This window comes from Ranitomeya variabilis, chromosome 5, assembly GCF_051348905.1.
Source record: "Ranitomeya variabilis isolate aRanVar5 chromosome 5, aRanVar5.hap1, whole genome shotgun sequence".
Taxonomy (NCBI): Eukaryota; Metazoa; Chordata; class Amphibia; order Anura; family Dendrobatidae; genus Ranitomeya; species Ranitomeya variabilis.
In genome coordinates, this window is record NC_135236.1 from 441,292,921 (window position 1) to 441,317,808 (window position 24,888).

General features: G+C 45.3%; 1 protein-coding gene across 3 annotated transcripts in view; it reads right to left on the reverse strand.

Annotated features, from left to right (window-relative positions):
* Positions 1 to 24,888, reverse strand: part of USP15 (ubiquitin specific peptidase 15) — a 128,767-nt gene that overhangs the window by 21,278 nt on the left and 82,601 nt on the right. For all 3 annotated transcript variants that reach the window (XM_077265369.1, XM_077265371.1, XM_077265372.1), the window contains 3 exons: positions 12,006 to 12,278; positions 6,289 to 6,359; positions 2,369 to 2,484 (listed from right to left, as the gene is read on the reverse strand). In XM_077265369.1, coding sequence (XP_077121484.1) covers positions 2,369 to 2,484; positions 6,289 to 6,359; positions 12,006 to 12,278 — 460 coding nt within the window. The remainder of the gene's footprint in view (positions 1 to 2,368; positions 2,485 to 6,288; positions 6,360 to 12,005; positions 12,279 to 24,888) is intronic.

Here is a 24,888-nt window from a genome sequence, read left to right on the forward strand (position 1 = left end):
CACAATTTGTTGCTTCTCAGCAGCCGACTCATCCTTTTTCTTTCCCACTTTGGCCAAAAATATAGGCTGCTTAATAATGTGGAACAGCCTTCTTAAGTAGTCTTGCCTTTATTTGGACACACCTGCCAAACTAATTTGCACAGGTATCTGCAATTGCTTTCAGTGATATAAAGAGCCCTGACACACATCACCATCAAGGAGTTTAAATGACAAACAAAAAAATTCTAACCTTATCACTCCTAAACTCTTTGTGCATAATAATTTGGAACACAGTGTATATATTTGATCAGTAGGAGTCTGATGGTGGGATCCCCAGAATTGTAAGAACGTTTTCACAGAGGTCACTTATTCTAAGAACATGTTCACTGATTCTTTCACGATTTACGGAAATTTTTATTTTAAAGTCAATAAAGAGTTTCGGTTACTCCATATTACGGCATAGATCAAGTGTGGCCATAGACGAAAATCAGGAGTTGAAAACCACTGATACAAAGTAGGACACATGCACAGTGTACCATTAAAGAACCATTTATTTTATACCCATTTTTGAGGTCTGTTTAAACCATGATTGAAAGACTTGGACATGGCTTCAGTGACGTAGTAATAGTCCACTCTAAAAAATGTTACAGCATCGTCTTACAACAAATGAGGATCCCTATCGGACTCTTAGGGCAAGTATTGTGGGCACCCAATAAATGCTACCTGACCACCCATATTTCACAATTTTGTTTCCGCATTGTATTTTCTTGCATGCATTCTGCCCAGTCTAACTATTCTCTCAGTTTATTACAATCTCTCAGAACAAAGTCTATTTCCAGTGGGGGAAACTATTTCAGACACATCTGTGCCAAGTTCCAATGATGGGCCTGACAATAATAAGGTGGACAATTCTCTCCCGATGGCCTTTTGTTATTCCAGCAAAGCTTTTAGAGACAGGATGTTGGACAGAACCACAAAGCTTTGTGACCTTCCTCCACAGTGGGATACATCGTCATTATATTAATTAGAAACTTCAAAGACATACTGCTTCTATGCAGGGCAAAAAGTACTTAAAAGCGGATTACTATAGGAAACAGTGAACGGAAATCTTTAAACGAAAAAATAGGAAAGGAAAAAATACAGTGTTACCTTTTCCAAAGAGCAGATCTGACTAGTTCAAAAAAAGAAATAGACTTCGACTTTGTGTACAGAAGCATTTCAAGGATGTCCTCCCCATGACTGCACCCTCATCTAATTGTCACACTGTACTTTTATACATGCTGTATATACTGTAAGGAAATCCAAGTACACACTCAGAGACTGAACTGAACAGTCATCATCTTCATTATGAATGTGCGACAGGAGCTGTCTAATCATCATCACGTTTGGCATGAAAGTCTGCAGTTACTGTATGTGACTGCAAATTTGTGAAGCCTCACGGCGCACTCTCAGGAGCCAACGGTGAGACCGGGCAAATCAACTGACCTCAAGTATGCGATATGCACACTTTCGGCCACATTCCGACTAAACGTGCATGTCCCCTTCCTCAATTCACTTGCATTAGGTGAGGCTACGGATGTCTAGTCGGAATGTGGCCTGGAGTATGCAGATTGCACACTTGCAGTGACATGACCTCCCGCAGCTGCCGGCAAGAGAGAACCCCAACAACGCACACTGTACACGAAGTGAGGAATTAACATGGCGTGACTGCAGACTTTCGCGCTAAACCTGGACAACCAGTTTAAGAGTTTCTGCCCCTCACTTGGAGAACTTTTGTGGTACATTCCAAGTGGGTTCATCATACAGGAGGTGTGATCTGATACACAGCACACTGATAAACATTGCTAAATAATGAAAAGACTAGACCGCCTTAAGGTACAGTCACACTCAGCAACTTTGCAAAGAGAACGACAACAATCTGTGACATTGCAGCGTCCTGGATAGCGATCTCGTTGTGTTTGACACGCAGCAGCGATCTGGATCCCGCTGTGATATCGCTGGTCGGAGCTAGAAGTCCAGAACTTTATTTCGTCGCCAGGTCGGCTTGTATCGTCATGTTTGTCATCAAAAGCAACGACGCCAGCAACGAGCATAGGGGGCGTCGCAGCATCTCCTTCTAGCCAATCGGTACACTCCGGCTGTTTGACATGGAGCTAACAACCAGCGAGAACGAGAAGTGAGTCGCCGTGACATCACTGGATCGCTCCTGCATCGTTCTGGAGTTGCTGTGTTTGATGTCTCTACAGCGACCTAAACAGCGACGCTCCAGCGATCTAGTTTAGGTCGGCTCGTTGTCTATATCGCCGCAGCGTCGCTGAGTGTGACGGTACCTTTAGCCAAAGTATTCTTCCATGCCACAAACGATCCCTTTTAACCCTGTTAAACCTACCACGGATCCTCAGCACCCAGTTTTTCCTTTGTGGTAAAAAGTTCAATGCAATCTTTTAATTTCATGAAGGACTTTTTCTGGGGAGTGAAATCCACACTTTCGTGCTTTTCAAAGTCCTGAAAAATATAAAGCAAATGGGATCCCACATCATAAAAGTTAACAAAAGTTTTTCTGTTTATTATTTTGAACAGTAATTATAATTAAAAAAAAGGGGTCTGTAACGATCTCCTAATGAGCAGGCTGTATATATATACACTGTGTGCAGAATTATTAGGAAGTTGTATTTGGATCACATGATACTTTTTCTACATTTTTTCCTACTCCAAGCTATTCAGGCATGAGAGCCATCTACCAATTACCTTATTTTTCGTACTATAAGACGCACCGGACCATAAGGCGCACCCCAAATTTGGGGTGAAAATTGCAGAAAAAAAGATTTTTTTATAAGATGGGGGTCCGTCTTATTGTCCGAATTTACAGTATCTTACCTGAGGGCTGGCGGTGGCAGAGCAGGGTCACAGGAGGCATGGTGTCGGCAGAGGTGGGGTGATGCGGTACGGCGTGCACCTGAGCAGGGTCCCTTCCTGCTTAGATGGGCGACGCCACGGCCTGGTGTCCATGGGAGGGTTGCAGCAGTGGTTACCGGCAGAGGTGCTGGGATGAGGAGGTGCTGGGATGAGGAGGTGCTGGGATGAGGAGGTGCTGGGATGAGGAGGTGCTGGGATGAGGACGTGCTGGGATGAGGACGTGCTGGGATGAGGACGTGCTGGGATGAGGACGTGCTGGGATGAGGACGTGCTGGGATGAGGACGTGCTGGGATGAGGACGCGCAGTGAGAGGTATGGCGTCAGAGGGGTCCCTTTCCCCGGTGAGGTGATGCAGCAGCCCGGTAAGCAGCAGAGCCGGGTGAATCCTGTTGTTAGCGGTGGTGGCGGCCATCTTCCCGAGGCCGCGCGTGCGCAGATGAAGCGCTCTGCTTCCCGGGGCTTCAGGAAAATGGCCACGGGAGGCCGCGCGTGCGCAGATGGAGATCGCGGCGGCCATTTTCCTGAAGCCAAGAACTTCAGGAAAATGGCCGCCGCGATCCCCATCTGCGCACGCGCGGCATCCCGCGGCCATTTTCCTGAAGCCCCGGGAAGCAGAGCGCTCCATCTGCGCACGCGCGGCCTCCGGAAGATGGCCGCCACCACCGCTAACAACAGGATTCACCCGGCTCTGCTGCTCACCGGGCTGCTGCATCACCTCACCGGGGAAAGGGACCCCGCTCACTGCGCCTCCTCATCCCCGCACGTCTGCCGCCACACCTCTGCCACCGCACCTCTGCCGCCACGGTAAGCCTGCATTGCGACTATTAGACGCACCCCCCATTTTCCCCCCTTTTTTGGGGGGGAAAAAGTGCGTCTTGTAGTCCGAAAAATACGGTAAGTAAATCAGGTGATGTGATTCTCTGTAATGAGGAGGGGTGTTGTCTAATGACATCAAAACCCTATATAAGGTGTGCTTAATTATTAGGCAACTTCATTTCCTTTGGCAAAATGGGTCAGATGAGAGACTTGACGAGGTCTGAAAAGTCCAAAATTGTGAGATGTCTTGCAGAGGGATGCAGCAGTCTTGAAATTGCCAAACTTTTGAAGCATGATCACCGAACAATCAAGCGTTTCATGGCAAATAGCCAACAGGGTCGCAAGAAGCGTGTTGGGCAAAAAAGGCGCAAAATAACTGCCCATCAATTGAGGAAAATCAAGCGTGAAGCTGCCAAGATGCCATTTGCCACCAGCTGTGCCATATTTCAGAGCTGCAACGTTACTGGAGTAACAAAAAGCACAAGGTGTGCGATACTCAGGGACATGGCCAAGGTAGGGAAGGCTGAAAAACGACCACCTTTGAACAAGAAACATAAGATAAAACATCAAGACTGGGCCAAGAAATATCTGAAGACTGACTTTTCAAAGGTTTTATGGACAGATGAAATGAGAGTGACTCTTGATGGGCCAGAGGCTGGATCAGTAAAGGGCAGAGAGCTCCACTACGACTCAGACGCCAGCAAGGTGGAGGTGGGGTACTGGTGTGGGCTGGTATCATCAAAGATGAACTTGTGGGACCTTTTCGGGTTGAGGATGGAGTGAAGCTCAACTCCCAGACATACTGCCAGTTTCTGGAAGACAACTTCTTCAAGCAGTCGTACAGGAAGGAAGTCAGTATCGTTCAAGAAAAACATGATTTTCATGCAGGACAATGCTCCATCACATGCCTCCAACTACTCCACAGTGTGGCTGGCCAGTAAAGGTCTCAGAGAAGAAAAAATAATGACATGGCCCCCTTGTTCACCTGATCTGAACCCCATAGAGAACCTGTGGTGCCTCATAAAATGTGAGATCTACAGGGAGGGAAAACAGTATACCTCTCGGAGCAGTGTCTGGGAGGCTGTGGTGGCTGCTGCACGCAGTGTTCATCGTAAACAGATCAAGCAACTGACAGAATCTATGGATGGAAGGCTGTTGAGTGTCATCATAAAGAACGGTGGCTATATTGGTCACTAATTTTTTGGGGTTTTGTTTTTGCATGTCAGAAATGTTTATTTCTAAATTTTGTGCAGTGATATTGGTTTACCTGGTGAAAATAAACAAGCGAGATGGGAATATATTTTGTTTTTATTAAGTTGCCTAATAATTCTGCACAATATTCGTTATCTGCACAGATATCCTCCTAAGATAGCCAAATAAAAAAAAAAACCCACTCCAACTTCCAAAAATGTTAAGCTTTGATATTTATGAGTCTTTTGGGTTGATTGAGAACATAGTTGTTGATCAATAGTAAAAATAATCCTCTAAAATACAAGTTGCCTAATAATTCTGCACACAGTGTATATATTGTAGTGATGTATCTTATTATACTACTACAATATACCTGATAACAGGCCTGACTGAAAGTCCTAAGCTCTCAGCATAAGGCCGAGTCCAGACAGAAAAAAACAAAACAACTGGTGTGCCTGTGGCCACCAGCAACTATATACACACACACCAATGGTCCGTGTGAAATTAACCACAACATTCAGCAGTACGGTCTATTTTACAGAACAGACCAGTGCATATCAGTAGCACGCCCCTCTGTGGATGAGCACAGGAGCTGCACACAGTCACTCACATCCACACCTTGCAGGCATGACTGGCCCAAGTTTTAGCTAGGCCAGCATTACATGGAGTGTAATTATATTACGCACCTACTGGAGTATGGTGGAAGGCATAAGCAGCAGCAGTTGTCATTTTGGCTAATACTAGTACTAGTGTCTAATATACAACCATATAATGTTAGCATATCATACACCTGGCCGAACCCTTAAAGGAATTGTCGTGCCTTATGACATGCGTGATAGGTCATCAATATGGGAATGGTGAAGGTCCAACACCCTGCAGTCCTACTGATCAGCTGTTTTCTGTCTGGGGCTGGCCAAATCTAAATAGGTAAGAGAGACTCAGCTGAGATCTAGTCTCTCGGATAGGAGCTGGTGTGCAGTTCTTGGTGAACGGAGCCATGCTGTTCTGATTTCGCTCACTGAATCTACTCAACCTGAAAACAGCTGATCGGTGGGGAAGCCGGGTGACAGGCGCCCACCAATCTGATATTGAATATGCAGGAAACAAAAGGCCTGTAAAAGCCAAAGCGTTACAAAATGTTTAAACACCCAATGATTTGGAGCCCCAAAAACATGCATTAAAAAAAATGTCCCCAGAGGTGGACAAACCCTTTAACCACATATAATAAACAATAAAGGGGATCTAAAAATGTTGTAAAGCTCATACCAAATAACCAACAGAGCTGCCATCTAATTAGCTGGGCATCACCTTCAATTTACTTTCATTAACAAACAGACCCTTCCAGACATAATGGAGTAACATACGGTCCTATGAGGGAACACTTACCTCTGCGGCATTTTCATCAAAGTACTTTCTCTTCGTTTTGGGATCCCAGTCCAGTGCAAGGTAAGAGCTTTCTATGATAACAACAGATTGTGAGTCCATTATACAGATCTTTCTACATGTAAGGCATGTATGGCCAATAACTAGACGTCAGCAATATATAAAAGAGCTCTCACTAAGTATCTTACAGCAGGGGAAAAAGACTCCTCTCTACATTTCTAAGGAGTATTTATGGGGCAAGGAGAAGTATAGAATTTGCAAACTTTTACATTTGTAATACTGACGAATACATAATGTTAAGATCGGAGTATTAAAACATGGCATCTCAGGACGATGGATCCATGCGTAAATAGAGAATCATTATATACCATACAAAGACTAGATGTCATACTTAGAATGATTATGGACGGAAGCAGGCGGGGCGTCCTCACAAATATAACGGTATACCGGCGCAGCTTGGAACAGAAGCAGATGGGGTGTCCTCATAAATAGAACGGGAAACCAGCACTGTTTGGGACAGATGCAAGCAGGGCGTCCTCACAAACACAACCGTAAACTGGCGCTGATTGGGATGGAAGCAAATGGGACGTTGTCATACACTGCGGCCTGTTGTATTCTATCAAACAGCTTTATAGTATTCCACATCCAGTTAGGATGTGATCTGGTGCGTTGTCCCATTACAAAATATGATGGTATATCAACAGGATAGGTCAAGTCGCTCAGATCTATAGCCATAGAATAGAAAAATCCCTCAAAGTTGTGCAGCAATTAAATCCACTCTACATAGGTCTGTTTATAACCATGGATGCACTCATACGCACATTCATCACACACATGGACACACTAATCTCTATATTCACCACACATACCTACATTCATCACACATATGGGCGCACACATACCTACATTCACCACACACAAACGCACACATACAGCTTTGGCAAAAATTAAGAGACCACTGCACAGTTTTATAAAAATCACCATCTCTACATGTCTGACAGCCATGGGCGGACATATCGCCGGTTCAACCGGTGCAGTTGCACCGGGGCCCAGAGGCTCCAGGGGGCCCCTGCAGGGCAGATAATGGGGGTGAATGGGCAATAATGGAGGTGGTGGGGGAGGAGGAAACTATGGAGGTGGTGGAATGGGTAATGATCGGGTGGTGGGGAGAAAGCAATAATGGAAGTGGTGAAGAGGGCAATCATGGAGGTGGGGAGAGGGCAATAATGGGATGCGGGGGAAGAGGACAATGGGGGGTGTGGGGGATTGGGATGGGAGGAAGGGGGATTTATAATGGATTTAGGAACCGTAAGTTGGAGGAAGACGTTATTGTCAATTATTATGTCTAACACAGTCCCTTAGTATAAAGTGTACTCACTTATGTATAGCACAGTCCCTTAGTGTATCTTTGTCGCCTTAAAAGGAGGGAGGCCCAGACACATTTCCTGCACAGGGGCCCCAAGCTGTCTGTGTCCGCCCCTGCTGACAGCCATTCCATTCCAGTGTCAGTTGAATTCCAACCAGAGTACACCTCATTCTACTTAATGTGCTTCTGATTAGGTGATCACCTGAAACAAATCTTATTTAGCGAGGGAAAGTATAAAAAACACTGCTGTGGTGTTCATTATCCTCTTACAATAGGACAAGCTGGATGGCAAAACAAGTGCTAGGAATAGCCCAGAAGTAATAGGAATTAAAAAATAACTTAACCAAGCCAAAGGAGTTGACAAGAAAAGTTTTAAGTGACGAAAAGAAGGGCTCAAATCTGGCTTTACTAGCAGAGGGACACTGAGCGTCATGTTGCCTCCATCCTTAAAATTTCTAAGACGGCAGTCCATTACAGCAAGGTCAAGAAGCAGACATTGGGAACAAAAAAACAACAGACCGTCAGAGGGCTAAAACGACTGACGGTAAAATTTCTTTGATATGACTTGCGCTTATTTGTTAAAAAAATTGGAAATTTGACGAAAATGTTGAAAATTTCGCAATTTTCAAACTTTTGATTTTCATGCCTTTAAATCAGAGCGTTATATCGCACAAAATAGTTAATAAATAACATTTCACATGTGTCTACTTTACATCAGTACAATTTTTGAAACATTTTTTTTTATAGGAAGTTTTAAGGGTTAAAAATTGACCAGCGATTTCTCATTTTTCCAACAAAATTTACAAAACCATTTTTTAGGGAGTTTACAGGGTCAATATGACAGAAAATACCCAAAAGTGACAGCATTCCGAAAACTGCACCCCTCAAAGTGCTCAAAACCACATGAAGCACTGAAGCAATGTGGAAGGAAAAAAATGAACATTTAACTTTTTTTTTTTTACAAATATTTTACTTCAGAACCAATTTTTTTTAATTTTCACAAGTGTAAAGAGAGAAAATGAACCACAAAATGTGTTGTACAATTTCTCCTGAATACGCCGATACCCCATATGTGGGGGTAAACTACTGTTTGGGCACATGGCAGAGCTCGGAAGGAAAGGAGCCGTTTGACTTTTCAATGCAGAATTGGCTGGAATTGAGATCGGACGCATGCCGCGTTTGGAGAGCCCCTGATGTGCCTAAACCATCTAAACTCCCCACAATCGACATCATTTTGGACACTAGACCCCCCAAGGAACTTATCTAGATGTGTGGTGAGCACTTTGAACCCCTAAGTGCTTCACAGAAGTTTATAATGTAGAGCAGTGAAAAAAAAAAAAATTTTTTTCCACAAAAATGACTTTGACCCCAAATTTTTATTTTCCCAAGGGTAACAGGAGAAATTAGACCCTGAAAGTTGTTGTGCAATTCGTCCTGAATACGAATTTTTTTTTTTTTACAAATATTTTACTTCAGAACCAATTTTTTTTTTAATTTTCACACGTGTAAAAAGAGAAAATGAACCACAAAATGCGTTGTACAATTTCTCCTGAATACGTCGATACCCCATATGTGGGGGTAAACCATTGTTTGGGCGCACGGCAGAGCGCGGAAGAGAAGGAGCGCCTTTTGACTTTTTCAGTGCAAAATTGGCTGGAATTGAGATCAGATGCCATGTCGCGTTTTGAGAGCCCCTGATGTGCCTAAACAGTGGAAACCCCCCACAAGTGACCCCATTTTGGAAACTAAACCCCCCCAAGGAACTTATCTAGATGTGTGGTGAGCACTTTGAACCCCCAAATGTTTCACTAAAGTTTATAATGTAGAAGGGTAAGAGGAGAAATTGGACCCCAAAAGTTGTTTTCCAATTTGCCGTGAGGTCGCTGGTACCCCATATCTGGGAGAAAACTACTGTATGGGCACACGGGGCTCGGAAGGGAAGTAGTGACGTTTTGGAATGCAGACTTTGATGGGATGGTCTGCGGGCGTCATGTTGCATTTGCAGGCCCCTGATGTGCCTAAACAGTAGCAACCCCCCACAAGTGACCCCATTTTGGAAACCAGACCATCCAAGGAACTTATCTAGATGTGTGGTGAGCACTTTGAACCCCCCCCCCCCAAGTGCTTCACAGAAGTTTATAAAGTAGAGCCATGAAAATAAAAAAATTATATTTTTTCCACAAAAATAATGTTTTCACCCCCAATTTTTTATTTTCCCAATGGTAACAGGAGTAATTATTACCTCAAAGTTGTTTTGCAATTTGTCCTGAGTATGCCGATACCTCATATGTGGGGGGTAAACCACTGTTTGGGCACACGGCAGAGCTCGGAAGGGAAGGAGCACCGCTTGACTTTTTCAACGCAGAATTGGCTGGCATTGAGATCGGACGCCATGTCGCGTTTGGAGAGCCCCTGATGTACCTTAACAATGGAAACCCCCCAATTCTAATTCCAACCCTAACCCCAACACACCCCTAACCCTAATCCCAACCCTAACCCCAACACACCCCTAACTCTAATCCCAACCATAACCCTAACCACAACCCTATCAACACACCCCTAACCCTAATCCCAAACCTAATCATAACCCCAACCACAACCCTAACACACCCCTAACCCTAATCCCAACCATAATTTTAGCCCCAACCCTAACTTTAGAACCAACCCTAATTTTAGCCCCAACCCTAACTTTAGCACCAATCCTAACCCTAATTTTAGCCCAACCATAACCCTAACTTTAGCCCCAACCTTAACTTTAGCCTAACCCTAACTTTAGCCTAACACTAACCCTAACTATAGCACTAACCCTACCCTGCTTTATCTGTATTTTTATTTTATAACAAGATCGCTGACTGGCACAGCTGTTGCCAGCAGCACTTGTCACACTATTTCTCCTCTAATCTCTCACTGACAGGAGATCAGAGGAGAAAGAGCGTTACTATGAGGCAGATCGCTTGGGAAAGTTTGTTGCTACAACAAACTTTCCCAGTGATTTGCCTCACTGGCTGGTGTGACGCTGACGTCATCGGGACCTGAACCAATCAGGTTTTGATGAGGTCAGGGGTTACAGGAAGCATTGTGCACCGGAATCCCCACATTATAAGGTATGTGGGGGGTCCCGGTGAGCACAAAACCGCCGACCGTAGACAAACGTCGGCACTGCACAAAGCCCTGCTAGCGCCGACATTTATCTGACGGCGGCGGTCACGAAGTGGTTAACTGTTGCCAGAGCTGTATCTACATTCATCACACACAAACACACACATTCCCCACACACACATGGACATACTCCTATCTACATTCACCACACACATATGGATTGCACACATACCGACATTTACTACGCACATTGGAGCACTGATAGCTACATTCACCACACAAGCATGGATGCACAAATATCTACATACACCACACACCTACAGTACCTACATTCACTACACACATGGGTGAACACATATCTACATTGACGCACCGGTACCAATATTCATCACACACACACACGGCTGCACTAGCAAATATTCACCACATACATCGATGCACAAACACAATCACCACAGACATGAATGCTTTTACACAGATGCTCCCCATGATCAATAACAGTGGTGGAACCCCTCAGCCCTCCACTGTCTGCAGTGACAGACCAGTAAACTGTCCATAAGTGAAAGATGCAGACCCTGGCACCTCAGCTATCATTTTGCTGACTGTAGTAAACAGATGAAGGCCCCAACCACCATAACGACAGTGACAGTGGCGTATTTATCCAGGGTTTGTATTGGATGACAAATCAGCCTCTTCCCCAGTCAACAGTGATAATAGTTAGAAGGAAAATGAGGGTCACAGATGCACATAAGCTCAGTCCCAGCAGGAGTGGTGGGATCAGTAAATCCCCCATATATATGGATTTAGACGGGTACAGTTTATAGTATCTCTGAGCCAAAGCTCACTGCTAGGAAGCAATGCTTTACGGAACAGGTGAAGGAGCCAGTCTCATAGTTTGGGAAGTTTCAGGCACCTCCCACCCACCTGATATAGTTTGGGAAGTTTCAGGCACCTCCCACCCACCTGATATATTAGCCCATGAAGCGCACTGGACAGGAGAATACAGGGGCGAGGAGTTTGGGTATCACAACACACTGTATTACGCAGCAGAGGAAAGTCATTCCTCTATTATAAATAGGAGCCGTTTGACAGTCCGCAATCATCATCACGAATGAAAAGCTTTTATAGAAACCGATTTCCTCTTTTGAATACCGGCCGCAGTGCTAAAGAGGAAAACACCCTGCACAAACAAGAATGACTCCTATGCAGGAGTTACTGCAACCTCTGCGCAATACTGAAAAAACACGGAACTTACCATCTAGCCTGAGCTGTCTGTCATCAAATCTGATGTATCGAGTGTCATCTTTGATGTAACTGATGTCAGCGTTGCCCAAGTTAGTAAACTGGAATGTAAACAGGCGCTTTTTCTGCCCCGTGGCTGATTGTCCTTTGCAGGTGTCTTCGCACAATCCATTTTCGGAGTCATTATCTCCTCCCACAGAGTCTTCTGACTGACTGTTCTCATTCTCTGAAGGAAGCTCCTGATCCTGGCTAGACTCGTCATCGGGTTCATCAGTTTCCATTTCACCTTGGAAAACATTCACGGTTTGATCACAATACTGATAACATGGCCCTTTGTACTGAGTACATGACAAAACATGGAAGGATTCAGAAGAAGGAAAAGCTGTGCAGTGTACAACTAATAATAATAATAATCGGCAGTGACTACAGCATTCTACATTGTATTTAGCTATAACATTTATCGAAAATAAAGACAGATGTAGATTAAAAAAAAAAAAAAAAAAGTCCTGGAAACATTAAGCTATGAAAGGTAAATGGCTCATCAATTTGTTTGGGTGCCTCATAACTTTTCGCTCTTTTCTCACAGAGAAACCCAACATACTGGGGGCTCCACTAAACAGCACACGTTATGTGACAACTGAGCACCTACTTAAGCTGACTGACCACATCCATATCACCTTTCAGTATGCTATGCTATGGATTCTCACACATACTGTCAGCTTTTAAACCTGCTCCAAGCAGAAGGTCCCTCAGTGGGCCCAGGAGCATCCACATGCTTGTTTTTCTCAGGGCACTTGTTAGATACCCCAAGTTGTATTCTGCCAATTGATTGAAAATGCAATCAGAAAAAAAAAAATACCACTGAAATAACAGGTTTATAAAGGGAAATATTTCAATAAAAACGACATCTAAATATTGTAGTTTGACAAGTTCTTAATAAAAAGGAATCATGTGCATCATTAGATTCATCTTGTCCAATCAGCAATCTTACTCTACAAACAGATTGCAGGTCTTATGCTCCTGATCTGGTGTGCAAGGGTCCATTCGGTAGGTGCATTCAGTTGACAGTGAACGAAAAGGGTTATTGCACCTTAGTCCCATAAATAACTCAAAGACTCCCCTCCAGACTCATACATACTTCTAAGCAGGGGTGGGATTCTGAGCTGCTTCGTCCCATGCAGTTGTTAAAATGACAACCAGATCCCAAAATCAGTTGCTGGCTAAATTGTAATCTGCTGCTCTCAAGGCAGTCTTATTGGAAGCAGTATAGACCACCTTTAACATGGCCGAAACCTCTTCCTTAATGGCGGCATGAATGTTCTTGCTCAGCTGCGACTCACCATTCCTTCATGTAATCATTCCATCTGCGTGCCACCACCAGAGACCTAAAGTTCTGCCTCAGCGTGCCAGAAAGAGCCCTCTGCTACCACTAGAGTCCTAAAATTCTGCCTCAGTGTGCCACAAAGAGCCCTCTACTACCACTAGAGACCTAAAGTTCTGCCTCAGCATGCCACAAAGAGCCCTCTACCACCAGAGACCTAAACTTCTGCCTCAGCGTGCCACAAAGAGCCCTCTACTACCACCAGAGACCTAAAATTCTGCCTCAGTGTGCCACAAAGAGCCCTCTACTACCACTAGAGACCTAAAGTTCTGCCTCAGTATGCCACAAAGAGCCCTCTACCACCAGAGACCTAAACTTCTGCCTCAGCGTGCCACAAAGAGCCTTCTACTACCACTAGAGACCTAAAGTTCTGCTTCAGTGTGCCACAAAGAGCCCTCTACTACCACCAGAGATCTAAAGTTCTGCCTCAGCGTACCACAAAGAGCCCTCTACCACCAGAGACCTAAACTTCTGCCTCAGTGTGCCACAAAGAGCCATCTACTACCACTAGAAACCTAAAATTCTGCCTCAGTGTGCCACAAAGAGCCCTCTACTACCACTAGAGACCTAAAATTCTGCCTCAGTGTGCCACAAAGAGCCCTCTACTACCACTAGAGACCTAAAGTTCTGCCTCAGCGTGCCACAAAGAGCCTTCTACTACCACCAATGACCTAAAGCTCTGTCTCAGTGGCACAAGGAATGTCAAGTAGCTGCATGGGAGGTGCAGAGAAAAAAAAAAAAAAGACAACAAGAATGATTTCAGAATAATTTTTGAGATATACATATGTATGAGTGCGTGTGTGTTAAGTTAATTGGATACTTTGTGATTATTCGCTCCAGTATTATTCTCTCTCCACAGACCCTATCTCATATAAACAGTGCTTGTGTATATGCTTGTAGCATATATACTGTATGACAGTCCTTGACATTGTACTGGTCCATGGGCCTCACTGACAGCCAAAGGGTGGATTCAATGGCGTCCCACACTGTGCAGCCGCCTCCTTCCTGGCATCTACAATTAATTTTTACTAATTCACAGTACACTGTGGGAAGTTATAGGGACATCAAGTTGTGCCATAACGGACATGTGTGGGGACATCATACTGTACAGGCCCGGATTTAGGGGTGGGCCCAAGGAGCCCGGGCACTGGGCCACCCACCAAGCAGGGGCATCCCACCAATATAGGGATAAATATCTCAAAACATGTAAAATAGACATCTCTTTGCTATGAACCATTTCTAATGATAAGGAACATTTAACAAAAGAGAAACTATTGAAAGTGTAGGGACCTGGCTACGGTCCTACATCTCAGTGGCTGGTGCAGAGCGGCAGAGTCATGGCACCTGACCTGCGTCAGCATCCACTGATCTGGCTAGCCTAGCCAGACTTCCTTAGTACCCTCCCTGTACCTAATGCTTAGCTTATGGCATGCGGCAGCCTTCTCCGATCCCAACAGAAGCTTCTAGGCGCTACCTATTCAGCTATATGATCGCTCCCTCGGATTAGATCAGATGAGAGTTTGTTCAGCTACCTTCGAGGAAGAGGATTCTCCACCGCAGAACGCGGCAGGACTTCACTCTGGATCTTCAGTCACTGAAGCTACAGAGGTGAAGTGGGTCAGTCTTCACAGTGTCGCGGTGGGTGAGTATAATCTCTGTCTATGTGTGTCTGTCTGTGTATCTTTCTTGCAGCTCCTGTGCTACACAGTACCATACTGTATATACAAGTCCACACTATATCCTGCATTACAGTGTGTCTGTGTATACTGTATGTATATGGTGTGGACCTGTTTACAGTATAGTGCTGTGTATACACTTTATACAGTCCCTTAGCCTCTATTCTATATACAGCCAGCACAGCAACAGCCTCTGATATATACAGCCCGGCAGCAGCCCCTCAAATATATATATACAGCCCAGCAGCAGCTTCTAATATATACAGCCCAGCAGCAGCCCCTCATATATATACAGCTCAGGAAAAGCCTCATACATTTACAGCCCAGCAGAAGCCTCTCATACATAAACAGCTCAGCAGAAGCCTCTCATACATATACAGCTCAGCAGAAGCCTCTCATACATATACAGCCAACACAGCAACAGCCTCTGATATATACAGGTAAACAGCCTCTGATATATATAGCCCGGCAGCAACCCCTCATATATACACAGCCCAACAGCAGCTTCTAATATATACAGCCCAGCAGAAGCCCTATATATATATATATATATATATATATATATATATATATATATATATATATATATATATATATATATATATATATATATATATATATATATATATATATATATATATATATATATATATATATATACACATACTAGATTGTGGCCCGATTCTAACGCATCGGGTATTCTAGAATATGCATGTCCCCGTAGTATATGGACAATGATGATTCCAGAATTTGCGGCAGACTGTGCCCGTCGCTGATTGGTCGAGGCAACCTTTATGACATCATCGTCGCCATGACAACCATTATGACATCTACGTCGATACTGTGCCCGTCGCTGATTGGTCGAGGCCTGGCGGCAGACTGTGCCCGTCGCTGATTGGTCGAGGCAACCTTTATGACATCATCGTCGCCATGCTGTGCCCGTCTCTGATTGGTCGAGGCCGCCAGGAGAATAATTTCCAGGACAGACAGACAGACAGACGGAAAAACCCTTAGACAATTATATATATAGATATACATGAGGGGCTGCTGCCGGGCTGTATATATCAGAGGCTGTTTACCTGTATATATCAGGCTGTTGCTGTGTTGGCTGTATATGTATGAGAGGCTCCTGCTGGGCTCTATATGTATGAGGCTTCTGCTGAGCTGTATATATATATATATATATATATATATATATATATATATATATACACACTAGATTGTGGCCCGATTCTAACGCATCGGGTATTCTAGAATATGCATGTCCCCGTAGTATACCTTTATGACATGGTGGCCTCGACCAATCAGCGACAGGCATAGCATGGCGACGATGATGTCATAATGGAAATCCCGCGTCTCTGATTGGTCGAGGCCGCCAGGCCTTGACCAATCAGCGACGGGCACAGTATCGACGTAGATGCCATAATGGTTGCCATGGCGACGATGATGTCATAAAGGTATACTACGGGGACATGCATATTCTAGAATACCCGATGCGTTAGAATCGGGCCACAATCTAGTATATATATATATATATATATATATATATATATATATATATATATATATATATATATATATATATATATATATATATATAGCCCAGCAGAAGCCCCTCATATACATGCAGCCCAGCAGAAGTCCCTCATATATATACATCCCAGCGGAAGCCTCTCATACATATACAGCCCCGCAGAAGCCTCTCGTACATATATAGTCCAGCAGAAGCCTCTCATACATATACAGCCCAGCAGAAGCCTCTGATACATATACAGATCAGCAGAAGCCTCTCATACATATACAGCCCAGCAGAAGCCTCTCATACATATACTGCCCAGCAGAAGCCTCTGACATATACAGCCCAGCAGGAGCCTCTCATACATATACAGCCCAGCAGAAGCCTCTCATACATATACAGCCCAGCAGAAGCCTCTTATATATATACAGCCCAGCAGAAGCCTCTCATACACATACAGCCCAGCAGAAGCCCCTCATACATATACAGCCCAGCAGAAGCCTCTCATACATATACAGCCCAACAGAAGCCCCTCATACATATACAGCTCAGCAGAAGCCCCTCATATATATACAGCCCAGCAGAAGCCTCTCATACATATATAGTCCAGCAGAAGCCTCATACATATACAGCCCAGCAGAAGCCTCTCATACATATACAGATCAGCAGAAGCCTCTCATACATATACAGCCCAGCAGAAGCCTCTCATACACATACAGCCCAGCAGAAGCCCCTCATACATATACAGCCCAGCAGAAGCCTCTCATACATATACTGCCCAGCAGAAGCCTCTCATACATGTACTGCCCAGCAGAAGCCTCTGACATATATATAGCCCAGCAGGAGCCTCTCATGCATATACAGCCCAGCAGAAGCCTCTCATACATATAGGGATCAGCAGAAGCCTCTCATACATATACAGCCCAGCAGAAGCCTCTCATACATATACTGCCCAGCAGAAGCCTCTGACATATACAGCCCAGCAGGAGCCTCTCATACATATACAGCCCAGCAGAAGCCTCTCATACATATACAGCCCAGCAGAAGCCTCTCATATATATACAGCCCAGCAGAAGCCTCTCATACATATACAGCCCAGCAGAAGCCTCTCATATATATACAGCCCAGCAGAAGCCTCTCATACACATACAGCCCAGCAGAAGCCCCTCATACATATACAGCCCAGCAGAAGCCTCTCATACATATACTGCCCAGCAGAAGTCTCTGACATATACAGCCCAGCAGGAGCCTCTCATACATATACAGCCCAGCAGAAGCCTCTCATACATATACTGCCCAGCAGAAGCCTCTGACATATACAGCCCAGCAGGAGCCTCTCATACATATACAGCCCAGCAGAAGCCTCTCATACATATCGGTATACTGCCCAGCAGAAGCCTCTCATACACATACAGCCCAGCAGAAGCCCCTCATACATATACAGCCCAGCAGGAGCCTCTCATACATATACAGCCCAGCAGAAGCCTCTCATACATATACTGCCCAGCAGAAGCCTCTGACATATACAGCCCAGCAGGAGCCTCTCATACATATACAGCCCAGCAGAAGCCTCTCATACATATACAGCCCAGCAGAAGCCTCTCATATATATACAGCCCAGCAGAAGCCTCTCATACACATACAGCCCAGCAGAAGCCCCTCATACATATACAGCCCAGCAGAAGCCTCTCATACATATACTGCCCAGCAGAAGCCTCTGACATATACAGCCCAGCAGGAGCCTCTCATACATACAGTGCCTACAAGTAGTATTCAACCCCCTGCAGATTTATCAGGTTTACACATTTGGAATTAACTTGGCATTGTGACATTTGGACTGTAGATCAGCCTGGAAGTGTGAAATGCACTGCAGCAAAAAAGCCGGATTACTCACCGGTAATGCTCTTTTAGTGAGTCCACGACAGCACCCCACTGGAGAGAGGGATCCGCCCCGCAGGAACAGGAAACCTATTGAGAAATAAAAGGGGGTGGTCCGCCTCTCCTCCTCAGTTTTGATTTCAGAGTACCCGGAGGACCGCCAGTGTTAGGCAAATATCATTTATTTCATTCTTTAAACTTATTTGCTTATGATTAAAAAGATTTTACTCAAATAATATGTATTATATTAATCTAGGGAGGGATGTAAGAGGGTGCTGTCGTGGACTCACTAAAAGAGCATTACCGGTGAGTAATCCGGCTTTTTACTCTTCGCCACGACAGCACCCCACTGGAGATCTTTCAGAGACCATCACCTAGGGAGGGGACCACCGTGCTGAGGACAGTCCTGCCAAAGTCTAGGTCAGAAGTTGACGATAGGTCTAGCCTATAGTGGTTATAGAATGTAGAAGGCTTTGACCAAGTTGCCGCCTTACATATAGTTTCAATCGGGACGTCTCCCCTCTCTGCCCAGGAGGATGCCATCGCTCTGGTAGAGTGTGCTGTTATGCCTTCCGGAGGGTTTTCTTTCCTCGCGGAATAAGCCAGTCTGATAGACTCTCTGATCCACCGGGATAAGGTGCTTTTTGTTACTCCATGACCCTTCTTGTGACCCTGGAAGGAAATAAACAGAGCCCTACTCTGTCGCCAGCTGCTGGTCTTTTCAATGTATTTTAACACTACTCTTTTAACGTCTAGAGTGTGATATTTTTGTTCTTCAGGAGTGGAGGGATTACTGAAGAAAGTGGGCAAGATTATTTCTTGTGACCTATGGAATTTTTTTGCCACTTTGGGAAGGTAGGAAGGGTCTGGTTTAAGAATTAACTTATCCTGAAAGGTTAACAAAAAAGGTGGATCTATAGAGAGTGCTTGGATGTCACTGATTCTCCTAGCTGAAGTCAGTGCTACCAAGAGGGCCGTTTTTAGTGATAGACATTTAATAGGTATTGAGTCTATTGGCTCGAATGGGGAGTCTGTTAGAGCTTGTAAAACCAAATTTAAATCCCAGTGTGGAATCCTAGGTATGTTAACTGGATTTATTCTTTCGCAGGCCGTAATAAATCTGGATACCCATCTATCTCCCGCGATGTTATGGCCATAGAGGGCTCCTAGTGCTGAAACATGAACCTTTAAGGTGTTTACAGTTAAACCTAGTTCTCTCCCTTTTTGAAGAAATTCCAGGATAGAATGTATCGGAATCTCTGATGTGTTGGTAGATGTATGGAATTGTAAACATTTTTTCCATATTCTCGTATAGATTTTTGTGGTGGAGGGTTTTCTACTATGGAGAAGCGTATCAATCAAACCCCCCGAGAATCCTCTCGATCTTAGCATTTGCCTCTCAAGTTCCAGGCCGTCAGGTGGAGATTGTCCACCTAAGGGTGGAAAAACGGACCCTGGAAGAGAAGGTTGGGCGTTGAGGGGAGGACCCAAGGATCTGAGACCGACATGGTCTGTAGCCATGAGAACCATGGTCTCTTGGGCCAGAATGGAGCTATCAGTACAATTCTCGCTCCTTCTTCTCTGATTTTGCGTATGACTTGAGGCAGCAATATGATCGGAGGAAATGCGTACGCCAGACTGAACTGCCAAGGGGCTTGGAGAGCGTCCAGAATGTCCGGATGATCCGCTGGAGATAAGGAGGCAAATCTCCGGACTTTTCTGTTTCTTCTTGTGGCGAAGAGATCTATCTGAGGACGGCCCCAAAGAGATATTATGTTCAGAAAAATTTGCTGGTTTAGGCACCACTCTCCTTGTCTCAGGGTGTGTCGACTTAAAAAGTACGCCTGCTGATTGTTTGCTCCTCTTATGTGCAGCGCAGTAAGGGATGTTAGGTGACTTTCTGCTAGATTTAGGATTTCTGTAGCAGAAGACAGAGTCTCTGATCGCGTACCTCCTTGCCGGTTTAGATACGCCACCGTGGTGGTGTTGTCGGACAGGACTCTGACGTCTTTCCCCCGAAGCTGTGGGAGGAAATGGTATAAGGCGTATTTTACAGCATTTAGTTCTTTAAGGTTAGAGGAGCTGCAGCTTTCCTCCATGCTCCATGAACCCTGGCAATAATCATTCCCCATATGAGCGCCCCATCCATGAGGACTGGCGTCAGTGGTTATGGTGTGAGATGGCGTTATTACCCATGGAACCCCACTCATCAAATGGTTTGAGTCTAGCCACCACTCTAAGGAAGTTAAAACCTCCTGAGATAAGGTTATTTTTGCATTTAGGTGACCAAATAACCGTCTGTCCTCTTGTAAAATTTGATGTTGTAGTGTTCGAGTATGGTGTTGAGCCCATCTTACCGCAGGTATACAAGAGATAAGAGACCCTAATAACGACATAGCTTGTCTTAGGGATATACGTGGATTATTTATTGCGGCTAGGACTTTGTGTCTGATCAGTAGAATCTTTACCTGTGGCAGAAGACACTTTTGAGATATGGAGTCTAACTGGAACCCCAAGAACGCCTGACGGGAAAGCGGAGTGAGTCTGGATTTGTCGGTATTGATTATCCAGCCCAGGTCCTGTAGAGAGGAGATTGCGTGAGCTAAACGATCAGTACATTGAGTAACTGAATTTCCTATTACCAAAAAGTCATCCAGATAGGGCACAATCAAAGTTTCCTTCTGGCGAAGGTATGCCATCACCTCTAGCATTATCTTGGTGAAGATCCTCGGCGCTGTTGAGAGGCCGAAGGGTAAGGCCACATACTGGAAGTGACGAACCTCGTTGTTGATTTTTACCGCCACTCTGAGGAATTTTTGGTATCTGTCATGAATAGGGAGATGATAGTAAGCATCCTTTAGATCAATGCCCCCCATCATACAGTTTGGGAAGAGGAGCTTTATGGTGGACCTAATGGATTCCATTTTAAATGTATAGTTTTCAATAAATGAATTGCGTTTTTTAAGGTTTATGATTGTCCTGAAAGAACCGTCGGGCTTAGAAATTAGGAATAGGGGGGAGTAGAATCCCCTACCCTCCTGTCCCACCGGCACTTGGACTAGGACCTGTTTTGATACTAGGGTTTGAATTTCAAGCTCTAGAGCCTGTTGCTGTATAGGCGAGCTGAGAGATGTTATAATATAAGACTCGTGGGGAAGACGAGAGAATTTTAGTTTAATTCCATCTCGGATGATATTTAAAACCCACGAGCTAGATGTTATTTTCTCCCATTGAGTGGTGAAAAACTTCAGTCTGCCCCCAACTGGTATATCCTCAGTATTTGTTGTCTTTTGGGGGGTTGGGTCTTCTAAACATGGTACCTCTCTGCTTGTCGTCCTTAGTGGTCCATGTTGTAGACCTATCCGTTTGCCTCCTTTTGCCAAACGGCCTCCTCTTAAAGGCTCTCCTGTAAAAGGGAATAGAGGAATCAGGAAAAGCTTTCTTCCTGTCCTTTGCCTTTTTGAGTATCTCGTCTAAGGTTTTACCAAAGAGGTACTCACCCTCACATGGGATTGCGCATATTTTGGATTTAGATTGCGCGTCCCCTTTCCAACTTTTCATCCATAGAGCTCTTCTTGCGTTATTCACAAGGCCCGCAGATCTTGCTGCTAAACGGAGTGAGTCGGCGGAGGCGTCTGCCATAAAGGCCGCTGCTCCTCGTATTAAGGGGATGGCTGCTCGTAGTTTTTCTCTCGAGCTTTTATTTTCAATTTGCTGGTCTAATTGATCAATCCAGATGATCATTGACCGGGCAGTGCAAGTGCTGGCTACTGCAGGCTTGAATATTCCTGTAGCTGCTTCCCAAGACCGTTTAAGGGATGACTCGGCCTTACGATCCAAAGGATCGACCAGTAGTCCCGCATCCTCCACAGGTAAAGTGGATTGCTTAGAGGTAGAGGCTACAGCTGCGTCGACTTTAGGGACTTTGGTCCATGTAAGAAGCTCCTCGTCACTAAACGGATATTTTCGTTTTGACGCTGAGGGTAGAAAGCTTCTCTGATCCTGCTTCTCCCACTCTCTTTTAATTAATGTTTTCACTGCCGGTATAACTGGAAAACATCTCCTCTTTCTGTCTGCCAAACCCACGAACATTATGTCCTGCGCGGTTTGCGCACCCTTAGTTTCCTCACACCCCATGGTATTTCGAATTGACTTTACCAAGTTGTCCACACTGTCTAAGGGAAAACATGAGCGTCCCTCGATCTCTGATGAGGATGATGATGCTGAACATGATGACAGGGAGGCGTCTGACAGTACAGGTTGGTCACTGTCGGAGTCTGACACAAGTGTCGGTGTTTTGGACTTAGTACTACGTGGTTTGTCCTGGGTCATATTTTTAAGTTCCTCTCTAATAATGGCCCGTAAATCCGTAATGGACACTGCTGCTCCCTGTGTTGTTTCCTTAAAACAGTCCTTCCAAAGTTTTTTGGGGTATGAGTCAGGAAGGGGCTGGCTACACAAGGCACATTCCTTGTGCTTCGTTTTTTGTCGTTTTTTGCCCTAAACGTAATAAGTAGAGAGAGAAAGAGAAAAGAGAGAAATAGGGAGACAGCGTCAGCTTAATAGGCAGAGTTCACAACTCACCCAGTGAAGCAAATAATACCGGATCAGAAGGCCGAGATCCCGTTCTAAAACCGTCACTTTTACGAGCGGTCTCCGAGGATCCTCTGGCGTGATCTTTGGCGGTGGGTACTGGATCTCCAGCTGTGGGGTCCATGGCACCTGGAGATGACATCTCTGCATCGCTGTTTTGCTGTTAGTGAGCGATTTAAATAGTGTGCCCAAAACTTTTTTTTTTTTTTTTTTCGCGCATGCGCAGATCGGCGCCGGCTCCCCCGCCTTAGATCCGGCCTAGGCGCCCCGGAAGTCCATCATTCACTTCTGGGGTAGCCTGTACTGCGGCGGTCGGCGCATGTGCGGCCCGGGATTCACATCGGACCGCACTTAGGAGTGCAGCCGTCCTCCTACCTTCACCGTACCGCCGTCGCAGATGATGCCGGGCGGCCCTCCCCGGACCCGGCCGTCTGCGTGCTCCTTCAGACGAGGAGGGAGCCGTCTAACGGAACTCCCCCGACGCTGCTTCTGAGCCGCAGCCCCTGCCGTTCTCACGGATACTGCGCAGGCGGCATGCTAGCCCAGGTATGTTCTCTTGAAGAAGTCCTGTCGTTCCCGTAGGAACAGGAAACCTAAACTGAGGAGGAGAGGCGGACCGCCCCCTTTTATTTCTCAATAGGTTTCCTGTTCCTGCGGGGCGGATCCCTCTCTCCAGTGGGGTGTTGTCGTGGCGAAGAGTAAAAAGAATGTTATTTCTTTGTTTATTTTTTTTTTAAATTGTGAAAAGTTTTTTCAGAGGGTCATTTATTATTCAACCCCTCAACCCACCAGAATTCTGTTTGGTTCCCCTAAAGTATTAAGAAGTAGTTCAGGCACAAAGAACAATGAGCTTCACATGTTTGGATTAATTATCTCTTTTTCCAGCCTTTTCTGACTATTTAAGACCCGCCCCAAACTTGTGAACAGCACTCATACATGGTCAACATGGGAAAGACAAAGGAGCATTCCAAGGCCATCAGAGACAAGATCGTGGAGGGTCACAAGGCTGGCAAGGGGTACAAAACCCTTTCCAAGGAGTTGGGCCTACCTGTCTCCACTGTTGGGAGCATCATCCGGAAGTGGAAGGCTTATGGAACTACTGTTAGCCTTCCACGGCCTGGACAGCCTTTGAAAGTTTCCTCCCGTGCCGAGGCCAGGCTTGTCCGAAGAGTCAAGGCTAACCCAAGGACAACAAGGAAGGAGCTCCGGGAAGATCTCATGGCAGTGGGGACATTGGTTTCAGTCAATACCATAAGTAACGTACTCCACCGCAATGGTCTCCGTTCCAGACGAGCCCGTAAGGTACCTTTACTTTCAAAGCGTCATGTCAAGGCTCGTCTACAGTTTGCTCATAATCACTTGGAGGACTCTGAGACTGACTGGTTCAAGGTTCTCTGGTCTGATGAGACCAAGATCGAGATCTTTGGTGCCAACCACACACGTGACGTTTGGAGACTGGATGGCACTGCGTACGACCCCAAGAATACCATCCATACAGTCAAGCATGGTGGTGGCAGCATCATGCTGTGGGGCTGTTTCTCAGCCAAGGGGCCTGGCCATCTGGTCCGCATCCATGGGAAGATGGATAGCACGGCCTACCTGGAGATTTTGGCCAAGAACCTCCGCTCCTCCATCAAGGATCTTAAGATGGGTCGTCATTTCATCTTCCAACAAGACAACGACCCAAAGCACGCAGCCAAGAAAACCAAGGCCTGGTTCAAGAGGCAAAAAAATCAAGGTGTTGCAGTGGCCTAGTCAGTCTCCTAACCTTAACCCAATTGAAAACTTGTGGAAGAAGCTCAAGATTAAAGTCCACATGAGACACCCAAAGAACCTAGATAACTTGGAGAAG